Below are 19,996 nucleotides of genomic sequence, written 5' to 3'. Positions count from 1 at the left end.
GTTACATATTTTACTCAACTGATTCTGACTCTCTGTGACCCCCCCCTTCTCCCCAGAGCCCACAGTGCCCAGCACATGATAAACACTCAATACTTACTGAATATTCTTGAATGAACAGCAAAATACTAAGGATGGATCAAGTATTAAAAAGAATCTGGAGATGATAACAGTTGCTTTTATAAAACCCCCAAATAATAATTTAAAAGCTTCTAATCTTTTTCAGATTTACTTTGGTTTGTCTTGGAAATAACAGCAAGGAAAATATGGCACAACAATAAAAGATTAAATCATTATAGGTAAACTACAGGTAGGACAGTTAAGTTTAAGTTTTCATTCATGTATTGAAGAAATGAATTTTACCTACCCTACTAGTAGATACAAGCCACTCCAGTTACTTGGGATATAATCATCTTATCAATAACAGAAAAAATATCTTCCAGTATTTCAGTTTTTATAATTGTAATTAAATTGCTTAGTTACACTATAGAATAAGAAGCCATTAATTAGTTTTTGGAAATAAAAAATATGTATATACATTACCCTGATACCTAAGCCCAAAATATATCTAACAACAATTTTTCTTGATTTCTATTAGTCATAAAAATAAAGGAAAAATATATTGCAAGTATTTTCTCTATAGGCAATTTCAATTAGAAAATAATAGTTTAATGAAAACACATGAGTAAACTGATATGGAGGCAAGAAAAGTATTCAAAACTTGACAGATAACACGTTGTCAAATATAACTGAAGAATATCAGCCTCCATGACACCATTTACAAGCGGTAACTGATTTTTATACATCTCAATTTTATCTTATATTCAAGGAAATACAAGTCAGTAGGTTACGATCCTAAGTCTTAGTTAAGAACCCTTTCTTTTAGCTTGTAAAATGTAGCCTTTGGATTTGATAATTCCTCTGCTTTTAACAATGACGGAGTACCGCAGTAGCCACAGGGGCACCCACTCCTGCGCCTGGATGTCAGGGATGCTTTCCTGAAGAGCTTCTTGGAAACTGGCTTCAGAAAGCAGTTCTTAAAACAAACAAGTAAAAACCCAAAGTGTTAAGTTGGAAAATTACAGCACTTTACCATGTAGGTAAGCATTTAAATACAACCAAAGAAACAATTCAAAATCAAATATAAAATATGCTTTTCCTTCATGTGTGCTATGAATCTAAACCGGAATATCAAGAAGATCCAGGCAGTTCTTCAGAAAGTCCCTATACTTCTACCCCGGCCTACTTGATTCACAACCTCTGGTGAGTGGAGCCTGCTTTTTTTTTTTTTTAAAGACTTTCAAGCAATTCTAATGTAGATCCCGTGAAAATACAGGAGAGTAAATGCATAGGAGAAAAAGGAACGGTACCGAAAATCCTATGAACCAGAGACAGATTACTTCCATTGCCATGTATATCCTTCCAACATTCCTTCTGTACCTTTCCATATCTCAAAAACTGAAAGTCATGCTGTAGTTACAACCTAATTTACTTATCTTTTCAACTTTTACTATGAATCTTCCCATGTAATTAAATATTCTGTGGAAGCATCATTTTTAATAATTATCCAGATACTACATTATATAGATATCATAATTTATACATTTCCTCATTGTTGACGAGAAAATTTAGGTTTTTCATAGTATTTTGCTAATAAAATGCTATGCTGAACATCTTTAAAATGCATGCCTGGCTATGGAATGACAAAGTCAAAGTACAAGTACATTTTGAAGGCTTGATAGACAGTATATTGCCAATTGCTTTCCAAAAAGATACTTCTACTAGTAGTTGATAATTAGAATCCCCATCTTACCATATCCTCACGAGTACAAGCAATCATTTAAAAACTCTTTGGCAATGGTTATCTTTTTATTTGCATCGCTTTGATGAAATATTTACTTTCTAATTCTACATTGATGTCCAAGCCCTTGACTCCTGCTCCAATGTACTACTCCCCTGCTCACTGCCTCTTCTCCAGCCACACTGGCCTCATACCTGTACCCTGAAATCCTCAAGCACACTCACACTTTGGGACCTTTGAATCAGCTGCTCCTGCTTCCCTGAACACTCTTCTTCCAGATTCTCACAGGGCTTTCACCCTTCCTGCAGGTCTGATTAATGTCTCCTTAGCAGAGAGGTCTGATTTGCCCTATATAAAACAACCCCTAAGCTGGGCACTCTTTTTCTCCCTCAGCCAATTTTTCTCCATAGCACATACCACCATTTCTCACATTTAATATTTACCTTACTGTCCATCCCCTCCCATCAAAATATAAATTGCATGAGGGTTGGAATTTATCTGTCTTGGTCCTTATAGCCCTAGTACTTTGAATAATGAAACACTGTAGGTACCCAATTTCTGTTAAATCAATCAAGCAATATGGAAAGAGTCTACCAGGTCAGAACCCACAACCCAGACAGAACTAAGTGACCATCTATACAGTATGGTTTGGGAGTGCTAAAGGACCCGCCGGACCCAAAAGAATTGCTGTGATATTTGAGTAACATCAATAGTAAACTGTCAGTAAATGTTAGCTATTATCACGTGCCAGGCACTTTTCTTAGTATTTTACATGTATTAGCTCCTTTAATCTGCATATTAACCCTACTAGATAATATTCTCTCCTTTTCCAGGGAGCAACTGAGGCAGAGAGGTTAGATAATTTGCCCAAGGTCATGCAGCCAGTAAATGGCAGCTTTCATAAGTGGAAGGCAAGTATCTCTTTGGAAAAGTAACATGAACATGAATTTATCAGTCTATCTGACAGAGAACAGGAACTGGAGGGAATAAGGCGTAAGGCAGATCAGATTTAATGGGAATGAGGGGAGGGTAAAACAAATAAGAAGGGGAAGGTTCTGAGTCAGGATCACCTACTTCACAATTTCACCCTTACTGTAGTTAAACTGTTACCACAACTTCTAGGACAAAGAGTAATGGAAAATAAGCACTTTCTGAAGAACAGGGTAATTTCAGCATAGCCGATGGGCTTTAAAGGGGACTTATAAACATAACTCTATTTTAGATAACAAGTAGAGTTAAATGGTTTACAAATTGATTGCTTAAAAAATAAAATGTGACACATAAGAGCTATGCTATTCATCAGCTTAACTACATACTTTTAAATTAACTATGTGAGCTCTTCAGAATCAGTAAACACCATAAACCTTTTAAGAAAAAGAATTGCTTCATGGATTCATTAATGGTATAAGCAGGATCACCCTATAAATTCTAATCAAAGGGTTTAGGATTAAAATTAGGAAGACATTCAAATGTCAAATTATGTCATTAAAGCAAAAACATACCAAAAAGGATTAAACTTCTCTTCTCATATGTATATGCAATATATTTTACAATACCAACAATGCATTAGTACATACCCTCAAGCCAATATCTAGGTACCAATGAAATAAAATACCAGACACCTCAGTCTTTTCCTATTTCCTTTCCTACTAGAAAAAGGAAAGGTTTTTTTTCAAGTGGAGCTAGAAGGGGATGCAGGCTCATCCATCAACTGTTGATAATAATTACTATTGGAAGAGCCTCCTTCAGGCCCCTCCAAAAGTAAACAGATAATATAGTATCTGCCAACATATAGAAAGTTGGAAATTAAATGGTTTACGTTTCAGAACAAACAGGCATAGAAATTCTTTGTTAAATTTTCACTACGATGACTTTTTTTTTTTTCAAATTACTTACGAAAATAATGAAGGGAGAGGCAAAAGTCATTATCTCCTATTCTGGTATCAATTAAATGGAAACTGATAAGAAAGTAATGTTTTCAGACTGAAATACTACAATGCTAATGTCTCAAATCAAAAAGATAGTACAATATAGGGGGAAAGGTCCCAATTCAGCCAGAACCAAGTCCAAGTTTAAACTTTGCCCCATGCCAGCTGGGTGACCTTGGCTAGTTTCTTAAATTCTGAGGCTCTTACTTCCTTAACAGTAAAATGCCTAGTTTCAGCTGTTGTGAGGATTACAGGTTATCCTTCTAAGGCATTTAGTATGATGCCTAACATTTGAGGGGCAAAAACTATTAAAACTCTTCCTCTTCCTACAAAACAGTGAAAAAATGATAATGGCGCAGACTGCTAAATAAATAAGTATAAAATGTAAAACACTCTCTTCCTAGCTTTCCTACTTATCCTGTAAAATGATGATAAAACACACTATAGAAGGCAGATAAGCCATTCTCATTAAACAAATAATGTTTCTGACTGGTACCAAACATACAGGTCTTGAGAGTAATGACTAATAAAATACCTAATCAATTACTATCCTAAGATGTTTAATTTCAAATTAAATTTTATCTGCCTCTCTTTCCAAATATTTGCCCTCTTTATCGTTCCAATTTTAGTATATGTGCTGCTGAAGCGAGCACAATATTTGCCCTCTTTAACTAAGTGGCTGTTTGGTACAATTTTTGCTGTACTACACAAGATTTTATATGATACTATTTAGAATATCTTAAAAGGTCTTTTTTGTGTATCATAGTATTTATAAACTTCAACAGACTGGATGTTCAAGAAAATGATCTCTTCAATTTTTTTTCTCATTGATAGACTAAAGCTTTCTGAAATTAAATGTATATATATTTTGGACTAACTATGAAGACAAGTTCTAGGTAACATTTATCATTGTACAAAATTAAAAATTACATTTTAACAAGTAGCTTCTTATAAGATAAAAGCTCATGACCAATCAACAAATGAAAATCTCAGTATTACCTTTTGGATCATTATGAGTCAATAGCTTTATGTCAAATTGTTTAGCAAATGCAGTCAAGTCAGGTGGCATCACACAGCAGGAGGCTAGATTAACTTGGTTACTATTTGGTTTTACCTAGAAGTGAAAAGAATCATGACATTGCGCTAAATTAAGTATTACAAAAAGTGGAAAGCAATCAAAGAACACAATTTTAGAAAATATGAAGGACTTCATTTTATAGTGCTTAAAATTTATAAAACATTGTTACATGAATATACTTATTAATGTACGCTTTTTAAACTCATGTTAGTGGTAACAGGGAAAGGAAAGCTCTGCGGGGGGCAATATAGTGCTATACCCTTAGAAACTCTTTTCCTGCAATCTAACACACTTGCCTCAGAAACATGGTTCTAAGTGATGATTCCAGCTAATGAGGGAACAGGTCTTAAAGGTAAAGGATCAAATAGAAATGGTAAGAACATTTAGCATTAAAGTATAAAATACGGTTATAAATCAGGCGCATTTTGAAAAAGAATTAGATAATTTCTAATAGCTGCTCTGGTTTATTTATAGATACATCCAGATCACCCAAGTCTCTCTAGTAGAATCAGCCATATTCTGGCTCTCACTAAATTAAAGGGAGAAGGGACAATACTTTCTCTAAAGTCTTCCTGTCAATAAGAAACTGAAAGCTCTGCAAAGAGAAGGCTGGGGATCAAGTAAAGGAATAAAGAAAAATACAAAGAGTAAAGGTAAAATACTGGTAAGCACCTTCCCTAAATAATATTGTACGTCATTAGAGGCCAGAGGGTGGTAGTGATTAATTTGTGACGCCTATTCCTTATTGAATTCTATGAACCAAAAGTCTTTTATACTAAGGTCAATTAAATATACATTTGAGATGAAAAAGTCCAGTGCTTTAGATAAAGCTTGCCAAACTGCATTTAGAATAGCCCCCCGTGAGTGTCCAGCACAACAATGAACAGTGTGAAGCAAAGACTAAAGGACAGGCCCCTCCCAGAGCACTTGTGATCTAGCTGTGCTTTACCTGTGCCCACTGATACAGCTGTTCCAACTGAGTTTTGTCTAGATCGGAGGTACCTATCGCAACAATCTTTTTGCTCTGAACCAAGTTTTCTAATTCTTCCCAGTAAGGCTGCAAATGCTCCAAGGAGAGATTAACTCCATCTTCAATAGGAGGTGAAGCAATGATCACAGAATCCAGCTGTGTGACTCCAAGAACTGAACAGGCTGATGTGAAGGAAAACAGGATAAATATTTGCTACATAATGAAAATGAGTAATTCTAATGTCCCTCATTTATCCCACTAAATTTTGTCTGTAAAGTTCACTGGTTTTCTTATTTGGATTATTTCATTCAGTTTCATAATTTACCTACCATTTAGAACACTGCCATCCCTTAAAAAAATGACAAATCCCTGTTCATCTACTTGGTCTGTGTGGCAGACTGATCAGTTTCTTTGACCTGCTTCCTTCCTAGGGACTCACAGCTCTGACAGTCCTTCTAAGGGGAACAGTCTCCTTGCTTCCTAGGCTCCCCAAAATTTTTGGTAACTTCTTTATCTTCAAATTTTCTTCTCCAGTTCTACTAGTACCTTGGTATGGATGATCACAAGAATTCTGACCTCATATTCTGTAACTCATAATCATGGCTAACAATAGCTTTGAGACTCTTAAAAACTAAATTTATGGTCCTAATCTATATTTAGAGAGGTAGATAATTTCTATAAAAATAATTTAAAGGGTTTATTTTAATGATTATTGTTCATTCCACAGTTACAGTAAAGAGCTAATTATTTAAGTGTTTAACACCTATAATACTGGAAGAGTATTTTAAAGATTTTATTTTTTATTTATGACAGAGAGAGATCACAAGTAGGCAGAGAGGCAGGCAGAGAGAGCGAGAGGGAAGCAGGCTCCCCGCCGAGCAGAGAGCCCGACGCGGGACTCGATCCCAGGACCCTGAGATCATGACCCGAGCTGAAGGCAGCAGCTTAAACCACTGAGCCACCCAAAAACGCTGAATTGTAATATCACAATAATCTAACCAAGTAAACAAAGATGAGAATGCTTGCTTTGTTACTGTGGCAATGGTAGGTCATGGGGTTTTATCTATAGTACTATAAGGGCTAAGAAATATGGTTAAGGAAAACTTCATCTCCAAACATATAGTTAACAATTACATTACATCTTTTACGTTCCTCATATATATCAAAATATGAACCTACATTAAGTCCATATGATCTGACAGAAGCCTTAAGAAATCAGGCTAGAACTTTAAAAAGTAAAATTGGAATGAGCTCATCTTCTTTTTTACCTGGTCCTGAACACAGGATATAACTAATACACCTACACTAATTTAAAGTTATGAAGGTTGGGTGCCTGGGTGGCTCAGTCAGTTAAACATCTGCCTTTGGCTCAGGTCATGATCCCAGGGTTCTGGAATTGACCTGCATCAGGCTCTCTGCTTAGCGGGGAGCCCACTTCTCCCTCTCCCACGCCCCCTGCTTGTGCTCCCTTTCCTGCTGTCTCCCTCTCTGTCAAATAAATAAAATCTTTAAAAAAAAAATAAAGTTATGGAGGTAAAAAGTTAAAGTTTTTGCTTACCCATGTCAACTGCATTTCTCATTGATGATGAAGAGTTTGATCCTACAATGAAGAGTTTTGCTGGGTAACAAAAGAAAACAAAACTGATTACTACATTTTGGTAACATTTTACTAGACAGTATCAATACTGCCCACAATACTAAGTTGACAGAGAATCCTGAATGAATTATCTTATCTTTCCTAGTCACATAATTTTACGGTTTTCATTTTAAGACATGAAAGTACCTTTCCATTGTGATTTTTAAATTACATGCAATTGCTAAAAAATATCCATTTGTCAAAACAAAAAAGCAAATACTAATTTTCCATTTATTAGAAGGCAGGTCACACAAATATACAAATTACTCAAAATGTAGATTTTTATGAATTAAATATTATTGGAAATGGAACATATTATATACATTCTCCAGTAAACTAAAATTAATAAAAGGCTATGCTAAAATTGCTTGTAATGTGAAGAAAAACAAAAAAGAAAACCTCACAATCCCACCTTCCTAATACAGTCATTTTAATTTTTAGACATTAGCTTCTAGCTTTTGGTCATATGGGGCAGGGTATAACATTTATTCTACTTCTATTTAGTTTACCTTTATGTAATATTTTTTTACAACTTTATGAAGTTTTTAGTTCTCTTGACTTTTTTTTTTTTAAATCATAGTAGTAATATATGTTCACTCTAGAAATGAGAAAAACTGAGTGGAGGGGCGTTGGGGAATGTGGTAACAGGGCAATGGGCCTTAGGAAGGGCAAGTGATGTAAGGAGCCCTGGGTCTTATATAAGACTGATCAATCAATTGAACTCTACCTCCGAAACTACCTCCGAAACTATATGTTAATTAATTGAATTTAAATTTTTGAAAAAATGGGGAAAAAACAGAAATGAGAAAAGCCCAAGAGTAGAAAGACAGACTAAAAAAAATTGCCAACAGTCTCATCACTGAATGCAGTAACTGTTTAGATTTTTGTTTACTCTATTTTTAATGAATAATTTTACATACTCATTTTTAACGGTTAAACATTATTCTGTAATTTTGATAGGGTATAATTCAAATGATTTCCTACTTTTTGAACATTTACATTAGTTCCAGTTTTTTGTTATCACATACAATGCTAAAATAAACATCTTGTAACTTTGTTCAACTTTCTGCTGAAGCATTTCCCAAGGACAAACTGTCAGAAATGTGTATGAGTCAAAAGGTATGCTCTTCTTTGTGGATCTTTTTTTTTTTTTTAAAGATTTTATTTATTTATTTGAGAGAGAGAGAGAGAGCATGACCTGGAGGAGGGGCATAGGGAGAGGGAGAGGCAGATTCCCCACTGAGCATGGCAGGATGTGGGCCCAATCCTAGGACGCTGAGATCAGGACCTGAGCGGAAATCAGATGTTTGACTGAGCCACCCAGGTGCCCTGAATTTTGTTCTATTTTACTTACTTCCTACTTTTATATAAAAGATTTGTACCAGTTTACTAGCCAACTAAAACTTAACTAAAAACTTAACTTTAACTAGCCAATTAAACTTAATTAAACGTAAGAATTGCTCTCCTGGGGCGCCTGGGTAGCTCAGTGGGTTAAAGCCTCTGCCTTTGGCTCAGGTTATGATTCCAGGGTCCTGGGATGGAGCCCCACATCAGGCTCTCTGCTCAGCAGGGAGCCTGCTTCCCTTCCTCTCTCTCTGCCTGCCTCTCTGCCTACTTGTGATCTCTGTCTGTCAAATAAATAAATAAAATCTTTAAAAAAAAATGCTCTCCTAACAACGTACGACACTATCAAAAATATAGTTTTTGCTAATTTAGTATGTATAATATATACCTACCTGGGACTGCATTAATTGGCATTTCTTTAGTTACCAGGAAAGCAGAGTAGTTTTCTATTAAAACTGAGGCTTTAACTTGATTCAAACTCAAATTTATCTATATAGATTTACTTTATGTAAATTCACTGTTCAAAATCTAAATTTACTCAGTAGACAAACAGGTAGAGGAGTAGTATTAGTAGAGAAAATCAGAAAAGGGAATGGAGAGAAAAGGGGGCTAATGAAATATCTACATGTAAATTGTATTAAATGTAAATATGTACTCAATAAACATAACAAATTTATCTTGTACATTTATTTGTCCTTTCCTTTCTACTGCTAGATAATCTTAAAGCATAGTTTTCCTCACTGGATTTCTCTATTTAAAAGTCATCACCACTCGCCTACCAATCAGGTGAGAGTCAATCTTCACCACTTTAAAATAACTTTTTTTTTTTTAAGATTTCATCCATTTACTTGACAGACAGAGATCACAAGTAGGCAGAGAGGCGGGCAGAGAGAGAGAGAGAGGAGGAAGCATGCTCCCCACTGAGCAGAGAGCCCCATGCGGGGCTCGATCCCAGGACCCCGGGACCACGACTCGAGCTGAAGGCAGAGGCTCCAACCCACCGAGCCACCAACGCACCCTAATCTTCACCACTTTAATCCACCCAGAGTTCCAATAATTATACTCCATGAAACCCTCCCTACCACTATCCCTCTTGCCATGAATTTGTGCCATTTGAAATGGTCTCCTTTCTCCGAAATGAGAGGCATTCTTGGTAGACAAAGGAAAGCTCTTCATATGGGGAGAATTTTGATATTGGCAGAGAAAGGAAAGCTCTTCATATGGGGAGAATTTTGATATATCAAAAACTTCAAGCCTTTTAGGAACTGAGAACAACACCGTAAGAGCTTCAAGGTGGATCTAAACCATGAGGAACTGCAATCAACCACAGAGAAGAGGTTGCTTTTAATTCCTTTCCAACACAAATAGCAATGTGAAATTAATAGAAAGAAATGGGTTTTGGAGTCAGGCATACCTGGATGGATTCCTGATTCAACCACTTACTGGTTATATGACAACTTTCAAGTTATTTAACATCTCTTGTGCAATGGGGATAATTCTACCTTGTAGAATTGTTTTGAGAATCATGTGAAGAAATGTAACCAAAATGCACTAAGTATGGTGCCTGGTATAAAACAAGACTCAATAAATGGTAATTATGGAGTAAAAAAAAACAATGCCCTATCTCATCTTACATGTCCATGCTAATCAAAAATAACAACCAACACAAAACTACAAATTGTAGTAAGTTAACAGCTACTTAGCACTTAACTTTTTGCTAAGCACTGTCCTAAGTGCATTTTAAAAAATTTATGGCTCAGTGGATTAAGCCGCTGCCTTCGGCTCAGGTGATGATCTCAGGGTCCTGGGATCGAGCCCCGCATCGGGCTCTCTGCTCTGCAGGGAGCCTGCTTCCTCCTCTCTCTCTGCCTGCCTCTCTGCCTGCTTGTAATCTCTCTGTCAAATAAATAAATAAAATCTTTAAAAAAAAATTTATCTAATTTACAAAGAATCCTGTGAAACAGACGCATTCCTATTTTACAGATGAGAAAATGAAGCTCAGAGAGGTCGAATAACTTGTTAGCCCAAGATTATAACAGTCAGTAATCTGCATACCGAAGAATTTCAATCTACTTAAGTTCAAGCTTTTAGTGACTATTCTACGCTGACTATAAGCTGAGGGCAAGAACAGCTCGTCTCTTCATTTTTTTATTCCATTGAGCTTAGCATGGTCTCTCATAAATAGTTACTTGATTCATTTGTTGAATGCATATAACATGGATTTTATTTCTCTTCATGCGACTTGTTGCCCAGACTTTGGTCTATACTTCCACACAACTTCAGCCATTGCTCAGCAGTGTTCCACCAGGAAGGGAGGGCCTATGCTTGCTTTGGACAGACACTGCTCTTTTTTTTTTTTTTAAGATTTTTTTTTATTTATTTGACAGAAAGAGATCACAAGTAGGCGGAGAGGCAGACAGAGAGAGAGGAAGGGAAGCAGGCTCCTTGCTGAGCAGAGAGACTGATGCGGGACTCGATCCCAGGACCCTGGGATCCTGACCTGAGCCGAAGGCAGAGGCTTTAACCCACTAAGCTACTCAGGCGCCCCCCAGACACTGCTCTTAAGCCTTCCCTTTATTCTTTCCATTTCCTCCACCTTAATTTTCCTGAAGTTTGACATATAAATTAATGAGACCATGATGAAGAACAGGAAGGTGAAGTCCTCTTCTGACTCCACTTATGGAGCCAAAACTGACTTCCTATAACTTTCTCTTGGGAGTTTCCATTATTTTTAAAAAAGAATATATAGGGGTGCCTGGGTGGCTCAGTTGGTTAAGTGTCTGCCTTCAGCTCAGGTCATGACCCCAGAGTCCTAGGATCAAACCCCATGTCAGGCTCCCTGTTCAGCAGAGTCTGCTTCTCCCACTCCTCCCCACTTGTGCGTGCTCTCGTGCACACTCTCTCTCTCTCTTCCTCTCTCTCGCTCACTTGCTCTCTATCTCAAATAAATAAAATGTTTTAAAAAAAGAATCTTTATATTTCTCACACTTAGTGACTGAGTCACTCCTTACCAGAAGCAAAGAAAGGCTTTTCCTCCCTGCCTGAAAAACCTCACTATCATTTCCACTGTATAACAAAATAAGTTGTAAAGGCTAGATTTACCAGAAACTTTCATTTCTTCTCTTTCATCAGGATTTATCTTTTCTACTGCATGAGACACGGTACATTCCAAGACATCTGGAAATTCCTATAATAAACAATGTTTATAATAAATATAAAATTAATGTTTTTAATTAGCTATATGTTTTCTATTGTCCATAATGCCCTTTAGAAACAGGGAACCCCTAAGATAATAGGGTTCTTTACCTGATGTCTGGATGGGCTTCATAAGGTTTGTAAAGCCCTGAAACAAAGGTAAAATGCTCTGTGTGTGTCCATTTTCCGGGGAAGAGGATCTCATTTTGATCAGGTGCTCAGAGGAATGCATGATCAAAAAAAGCAAACAAATGGGGGTGGTGGGGGCAGCATGTGAGGAGTTAGAGCTACTAACACAGTATATAATTTTACTTAAAAAATGAAAGCAATGAAAAATAATAAATATTTACCCACTCTGCATAATGACATGTTAAAAGCTTCCTGTATTAATCACAAACATTTTAAACCAAGACTTTTTTTCTGAGCGCAATAAAAAAAGTAAAGGCAATTCTAATGCATTAAAATTAATAATTTATGAGGAAAATGGTAAGATGTTAGTACATATAAATCAGAACTATATTAACTCACATTTACAAGATTGAAACAAAGTAAACAGTGAGGCCTTTCCCATAATTCTTGAGCACATTATAATGCCTGGCACATATCAAGGGCTTAGTAAGTGTTCGTCAGTCGTGCATAAATAGAGGCAAATGGTCATTTCAGAGAAACAGAGACTGACAGAAGACATTAATCAACATCTGCCTAGCTGCTATAGAGTTTACACTTGCAGAATGCCCATGGCAACAACTCTTTCCAGCACATGTCCTCGTCCATAGTTTTAAAGTAGTCGACGTAATTTGTTATGAGCCTTTGGCTCAGCTGGATTCCAAAGAATGGTTTGCAGACATGTGGTCTGTATATTAACATTTATGGTAGGTCATTTATTAACACTTAATGAAATACCCAGTGTTTCCCTCAAAACTGACATTAAAAAATTATTTCTAGTCACTATATTATTATGATACTCTACCAAAGCAATTTAACAACCAAAACTGTTAAATAGTCATTTCTTTATTAGACCAAATATAAACTGGAACACAGTGAAGAAAGTGTGATGGGAATTAAGCACAGAGAATCCTGGTATCCAGTCTAGCTGCAGAATTGGTGACACACCCTGGATTTTATGTTTTATGCTTAAGCATACTGGGTCAGACAGCCATCTCAGTAAATCAGCCACAGGGAATTTTGTGCTAATTGCCTATTTGACTTCCCCGTCAAAATTGGGGAAATTAATTTCCTGCTTACTGCACTTTCCTTTTGACCTACATAATTTCTTCATTCATATTTTACTTACCCTGACCAATTCAGGGCTGATTTGGGAACTCCACTCATTCAAGGTCTTTTGGATACAATCTCGAAGCTGTAAAAGGAATGCATTTTGAAACCATTAATCAAACTCTATACACTCTACTGTACTTCTACAGCAAGAATATACTAATTTGATAAATTAGTTGAAAAAGATGTGAATAGGAAAAACCGTAAAAACCAAAATTTTAGTTCTATAAGGTTTACATTTTCTTCAACAAAGACAAGTTTATATCTGTTTTCATCTTAACCTTCAAATGTTGAAGTAAAACAGTAATCTATTTTTAAAGTGTCTTTGTACCAATGAAAGTTTAAGTAAGGCTTTGAGACATAAAAGCATTGACAAAGAAACAAAATTTTTCAAGAATAAGGTTTATAAATAGAAGAACATGAATTCAAGTTCAGGGAGCCTGACTAAAATTAATATTAACCACTATGAGAGAATCCTTAAAGACAAACAAATGACTCTAAGTGTGGCCAGAAGAACTCCATTATTCACCTGACGTGTTCATTAAAAATTCCAGTTCCTGAGCCCCATCCTAGACTGCTGAATTACTCTAAGGGCAGTAGAACTTGCATTTTAACAAGCATCCCAAGAAATCAACATGTAAAGTCTGACTACCACCACAGTCCTATCATACATAAGTCAACTTGCATAATGTCAGCTGATGTATCATTTCCTAACAAGTATACCTCCAACTGGTCTTCAGTGTTTTCTTGTACAAAGAAACTTATTTATACTAACATTATAGTATGTTGTAAATCCATTAAATTGTTCATGCATTTTTCATTTCTTATGACAGTGTACTTCAGATTTGTCTGATAGAGCACCAAAGTTAAGACCTACATACACTCATATAGAGAGTAAGGGCCTAAATACATATAACAGAACAAAAAATTTACAAAATGCTATGTTCATTACACGTGAGGCACTCTGATGGCTTCTATTCTATTAATTAGAAAAAAAAACATGCTGTTCTATGGCTCACCAAACTGATTTATGACCGCTAATGGGCAACACTAGCAATTTGAAATTACTACCTTATGAACAACAAGGACACAGTGCTTTGCATTCTGTGGTCAATCAATGAAAAAAAAATAAATGAGTAACTGCAAAAAGCACTTTCCTAGTAGCAATAACAAGGACTAACCTTCTGAACTCACTGATCTATGATTTCTGATGATAAAAACTGACACAGCACTCTACTGCTTTTATCTTAGTACAGATAATTACAAGGGTAAGTGGTTTATCAGTTTGAGAGCTCAGAGTCATCTACATTACACTTCATAAGCCACAACAAAAACAGTATGTTCCATCCATAATAATCCACATGAATTCAATCTACAACGTCTCTATCTTCATGGGAAATGTATTTATAATCAAATTTAAGATACTAAATAAAAATTAGTTGATAATTATTCCAGACAGAATTACAAGTCAATATTCTTTTCAAAAATGGTAAAAGTTGGGGCAGCAAAACTAGAAGTTAACAATTCTATCAGGAATAATTTGGCTTAAATCATGGGAGAATTTTAAGAATTTTCATCTGGAAGGATGGCTTACTTGCATACTTAAGGCTTTCCTGATAAAAAGCTCAATTCAGGAAGGTAAGTACATTTTCAGAGTATTCAGCCCCTTCTTGAAACCATTTCTTTAATTAATCTTGGATTCCGCAAAACGTCAGGACAAATCACAAAACAATGTTACAATGAGAAATTCATTGGCTGTATCACAAACATAATTATTTCTAATCTTTTATTATCTATATTGACATATCATTAACTTTGTATTTTGTTCCCTTCATTTTTATCAAATATGCATAGGATCACTGAAGTAAGTATAAGTATCATCATAATGTAGTATATCATTAGATCTGGAACCTTATAAGAATTTTAAATACACTTTATGATTCACCTGCCCAAATGCTCTTAAAGAACTGAGCAAAACAGTCCTATAATGGCTCATTTAAAAAACAAGATTTGATTTCATAAAGTTCTAGTGAAAAAAAAAAAATTCGGGCTCTCTGCTCTGCAAGGAGTCTGCTTCCCTTCCTCTTTCTCTGCCTACTTATGATCTCTGTCAAATAAAAAATAGAAAAAAAAATCTTTAAATAAAGATAACGGAATTTAAAAAAATACACATTAGAACTAGGAGAGACCTTTTAGGAAAAACCCAATCTAACTCTCTACTCAATGTTTAGATGCTCTTAATGAGTGATTTATTCAGTTTCTTTATTCCACAAGGCTGAACTGTTTCAAGTAGCATACTCCAATTTGGAGCTCTGTCTGTGATAAAGTTTTATTTTGTTTTACATGGAAAAAAAAAAAAAGTCTCTCCTCACTAAACTGTCTTTTTTCCTACAATATACTGTCTTATCTTCAAGTTTTCCTCAAATGTTTTCTAGCTGATTTTGTCCCTCTTATGTAGCTCCTCCCCCACAAAAAACCAAACTAGATTTAGTCCTTCGAACAATGTTTTTCAAACGGTGGAGTGTGACTCACTGCATTAAGAAATAAAGAGTTTTTAAAAATTAAAATAGGATTAAAAAAGGCAGAATACACAGTATATGCTAAAGGTTAATATATCCATAAAAACTTTGAGATAGATTTAGCAGCTTTATTGAAGTATAATTTATACACAAAATTCACTTATTTTAAGTGCACGATTCCATGCTTTTTAAAGGGTTTGTGAAGAGTTTTACAGAGCTGTGCAGCCATCACCACTATCCAATTTTAGAACATGTCCGTATGCCCACTAGCAGCCATTACCCACCTTTTCTTACTGTGGCCCAAGGCAACCACTCATCCCACTTTCTGTCCTTATGGACGATGAACTAGATTGTAAGGTAAAATTTCTTACTGGGTTTGCGAAAGTCAAAACATTTCAAAGACCATTACATTAAAGCGTGGTGTAGTGAAACAAGAGAGCAAAAATTTCATCCAATATTGTCAATATATATGGAAAATAGTATATTGAACCAGGATCTCTGGGAGGAAATTGAAAGAACAGAACGAAATATAGATATATTTATTTGGGGGAGAAATAGTCAAAGTGGGGGAGGTTAAAACAAAAAAGGTATACAGACTGAGATGGATGGAATCTGGTCACAGAATAATGGTACAGAGTTTGGTTCTTATTAAAGTTACAACCAAGAGTTCTCATCTGATGGGTGCTCACAGGCCCAGAGCACATTCAGAGGGATGCCATGGGCCGCTGCATAGTATACCACCAACATCTTATATAAAAGAGCCCAAACTGCCTAGGAATACAGCTCATACTATAATATGGCATAGGACATTTTTCTTTTAATCAAGATTTGTTTAAAATCTTGATAAAAAGGGGAGCCTGGGTGGCTCAGTCGGTTAAGTGTCTGCCTTCAGGTAGGGTCATGATTCTGGAGTCCTGAGATCCAGCCCCACCATCGGGCTCTCTGCTCAGCTGCGAACCCGCTTCTCCCTCTCCCTCTGCTTGCCGCTCTGCCTACGTGTGCTCTATCAAATAAACAGATAAAATCTTGGTAAAAAGGGAGATAAATGCTTCCATGGTGAGCGTTGTCCTAGATTACCTCTTTTAATCCTCACAGTGAGTTGATGAAGACTGTACCATTACCCAACTTCGAAGTTATGTAAACAGACTCAGAGAAGGTAACTTTCCCAAATTAAAGGTTTGCTTTTATTCCCTGTTACTTTTCAGTAACCGTCCCATAGCAGTGGTATGCCTCCGCAATTCACTGGGCACTCTGACTCTCCGCTCAGGAACGAGCCGCTGCGGCCCAAATATGCAGCACATGTAGAATTCCAGATTAGTCTCTGCCACCTTAAACGAGCGATGAGTCTTCAGGTAAATAAAGTGAGGCAGATTAAAATGCAGCAAGAAAAATGCATACCTTATTCCAAAGTCGAATGTGAGTCCTGTATCTCATAGCAACAGAGTGACTACTGCCAACAGCCTCAGAGCTAAGTGGATTAATACTACTACCTTCACCTGAATCCTAGAAAAGCGAACCTCTGAAACCTACGTCTTCACCTGTCGCGGTGTGGGGGGAAAGGGGGGTGAGAGGCTGGGTGGGAGGTGCTGGTCCTCTCTGTACCCCTCCGGCCCTCGCAACGAAGAGGGGTCCAATATGTTGGCGAGTTCGGCCGTCGGCCGGACGGACGCATCCCTCGGGATGAATTTGCACCTGTCAAGCGTTTTAAGGCAGGCGGCCCCCGCTATAGGTTTGGAGGCAACGTCGCAACCCCGGCGGCCCCAGCCTCCCCGCGCCGGCGGAGCCCAGGAGCGCGCCTCACCGCCGCCCGAGCCCGCCCGCCCACCTTCCCCGCCGGGCGCTGCTTCCCTCTGGGAGCCGCCCGGCCCGCGGCCTGCCCCGGGAGCTCCGCGTCTCTCACCTCCTCGCTGTGCGTGGACGGGCACTTCTTCCGCAGGCGACCCCAGTTGAGCAGGTTCCCCGTCTGCAGGTGCAGGGTGCTGGCCCGCGCCAGCAGCGCCCCGGCCGCGCGGCTGTCGGTGCCCATGGCAGCGGCCGACGGAGGCGGGCCAGGCGGCTACGGGGCCGCAGGCGAGGAAGGAGGCCGCCCCGCAGGACGCGGTGCCCGAGGCCGGAGAGCCGAGCGCGAGGCTGGCCGCCCCACGCGGCGGGACCTCGGCCTGAGCTCGGGACCGAGGGTGGCCGGACGGTGGCGGAGCGGCGGCCCGGGAAGGAAGCGCTGGCCGCGGCGGCTGCTGCTGCTACTGCGGCCACCGCCGGAGAGTTGACTCCCAACTGAAGGGACCGTTTCCTGGAAGACAATGACTAAGCAGAAATCGCGCCTGACAAAGTGCTTGGTAACCGTTACCCGTCCCACGGCGGGGCCGGGCGGGGCCGGGCGGGGCGGGGCGCCGAGAGAGCAGCTGGACCCACGCCCGCCCGCGGGTGACTGGCCCTTGGCCTGTGGCGGGCGTGGCGCCGGGTGGCGGGCGCGCGGCAGAGTGAGCGCGGGGCGCGCGGGGCGGGGCGGCGCGGGACGCGGCGCTCGGCAAGGCTCCCCCTGCCGGTCAGAAAACGGCGCGCCGGCCTGTACCCCCTCCGTCTAGCGTCGCCAGCGGCGCTCGAGGTCTCGCCTCCCAGCCAATGGGCGGTCGCGCTGGTGATTTCCTTCCACACCTCTTTAAAAAGACAGCGAAATCCCCTACCAAGGCTTTGAAATATTAGCTGGTTTTTGTTCTCAAAAGTGGGTGTTAAGGCAAAGTGCCGCTTCATTGTTTGTTTACCCTCTTAGTTCATTGTCTTTCTCACGGTCTTCCCCCGGGAGCTGCGCGTTTTTCTTCATGTTCATTCATTACGGGTCTAATGACTTAGCACTCTTTGCTGGACAGGTTGTGAAGTCCATGAGTAAGACTTAATCTTTGCCTTTGAGAAGCTAAAACTCCAGTTCCAAAGATAAGGCCTAAGCACAGGAAACAGTACCTTAGGGCAGTTTCCAGATGAGTTCAGATTAAAGAGAACACTGCATCCGGTGAGATCAAGGATTTTACCAGCCATTCCCTTAGACATGGTTGTGATTCTTTCCTCCTATTAAATTTCATGTATGATAGACTTGGTAGACTCTCAAACTGAACACTTATTGAGCTTTCCCCAAGAAACTTTTACCTTTGTTAAAAGAAATCAGATCTATTAAAAGGTAAAATTCTATTACAGGATAAATTCCAGTTGGTAAGAATTCAGGGTGAAGTGGAAAAGAAGCTCCTTCTAGTAGGTGGTTAGACACTGAGCCTGATTTTGAGTAAATATTCGTTGGCTGAATGAAGGTAAGAATTCTTTGAAGAGAAGGGTAATGCCAGAAGCAGGAACAAGCATGGGGTATTTTAATTAATATAAACATTTGATCCTTATGTTGAATTTCCTGTGGCATCATTTTTTGACTCCTTGCATATTCTCTAATACCACGGAAATAATTCTTTTTCTCCCCTCATGTAAATAATTCTTGATTAAAACTTAAGGTTGTTCCTCTTAAACTATTAGACCTGATTTCTTTCTGGGAATGTATATAGCCTATCAGTCACGGACATAAAGCTGTGTGGCTTGCAAACCTGTCTTTACCAGGTTCTGGCTATTTTTTTTTTTTTTTCTCATCTACATGTTTTTTTTTTTTTTCCCTTTTTATTTATTTTTTCAGCGTAACAGTATTCATTCTTTTTGCACAACACCCAGTGCTCCATGCAAAACGTGCCCTCCCCATCACCCACCACCTGTTCCCCCAACCTCCCACCCCTGACCCTTCAAAACCCTCAGGTTGTTTTTCAGAGTCCATAGTCTCTTATGGTTCGCCTCCCCTCCCCAATGTCCATAGCCCGCTCCCCCTCTCCCAATCCCACCTCCCCCCAGCAACCCCCAGTTTGTTTTGTGAGATTAAGAGTCATTTATGGTTTGTCTCCCTCCCAATCCCATCTTGTTTCATTTATTCTTCTCCTATCCCCCTACCCCCCCATGTTGCTTCTCCATGTCCTCATATCAGGGAGATCATATGATAGTTGTCTTTCTCCGATTGACTTATTTCACTAAGCATGATACGCTCTAGTTCCATCCACGTCGTCGCAAACGGCAAGATTTCATTTCTTTTGATGGCTGCATAGTATTCCATTGTGTATATATACCACATCTTCTTGATCCATTCATCTGTTGATGGACATCTAGGTTCTTTCCATAGTCTGGCTATTGTAGACATTGCTGCTATAAACATTCGGGTACACGTGCCCCTTCGG

At 38.6% G+C, this 19,996-nt stretch overlaps 1 protein-coding gene across 1 annotated transcript; it reads right to left on the bottom strand.

Annotated features, from left to right (window-relative positions):
• GCLM (glutamate-cysteine ligase modifier subunit) lies at positions 1–18,190 on the bottom strand. Its single transcript, XM_046002864.1, has 7 exons — positions 17,644–18,190; positions 13,244–13,309; positions 11,857–11,941; positions 7,333–7,392; positions 5,754–5,956; positions 4,726–4,840; positions 1–1,033 (listed from the first exon to the last, which is right to left on the bottom strand). The coding sequence occupies exons 1-7, from the start codon at positions 17,767–17,769 to the stop codon at positions 864–866; spliced, it is 825 nt and encodes a 274-aa protein (XP_045858820.1). The 5' UTR covers positions 17,770–18,190; the 3' UTR covers positions 1–863.
• Between the last annotated feature and the right edge of the window lie 1,806 nt (positions 18,191–19,996).

The sequence above is a fragment of the Meles meles genome, chromosome 1 (genome assembly GCF_922984935.1).
Source record: "Meles meles chromosome 1, mMelMel3.1 paternal haplotype, whole genome shotgun sequence".
Taxonomy (NCBI): Eukaryota; Metazoa; Chordata; class Mammalia; order Carnivora; family Mustelidae; genus Meles; species Meles meles.
This window is presented reverse-complemented; position numbering and strand designations above follow the sequence as displayed.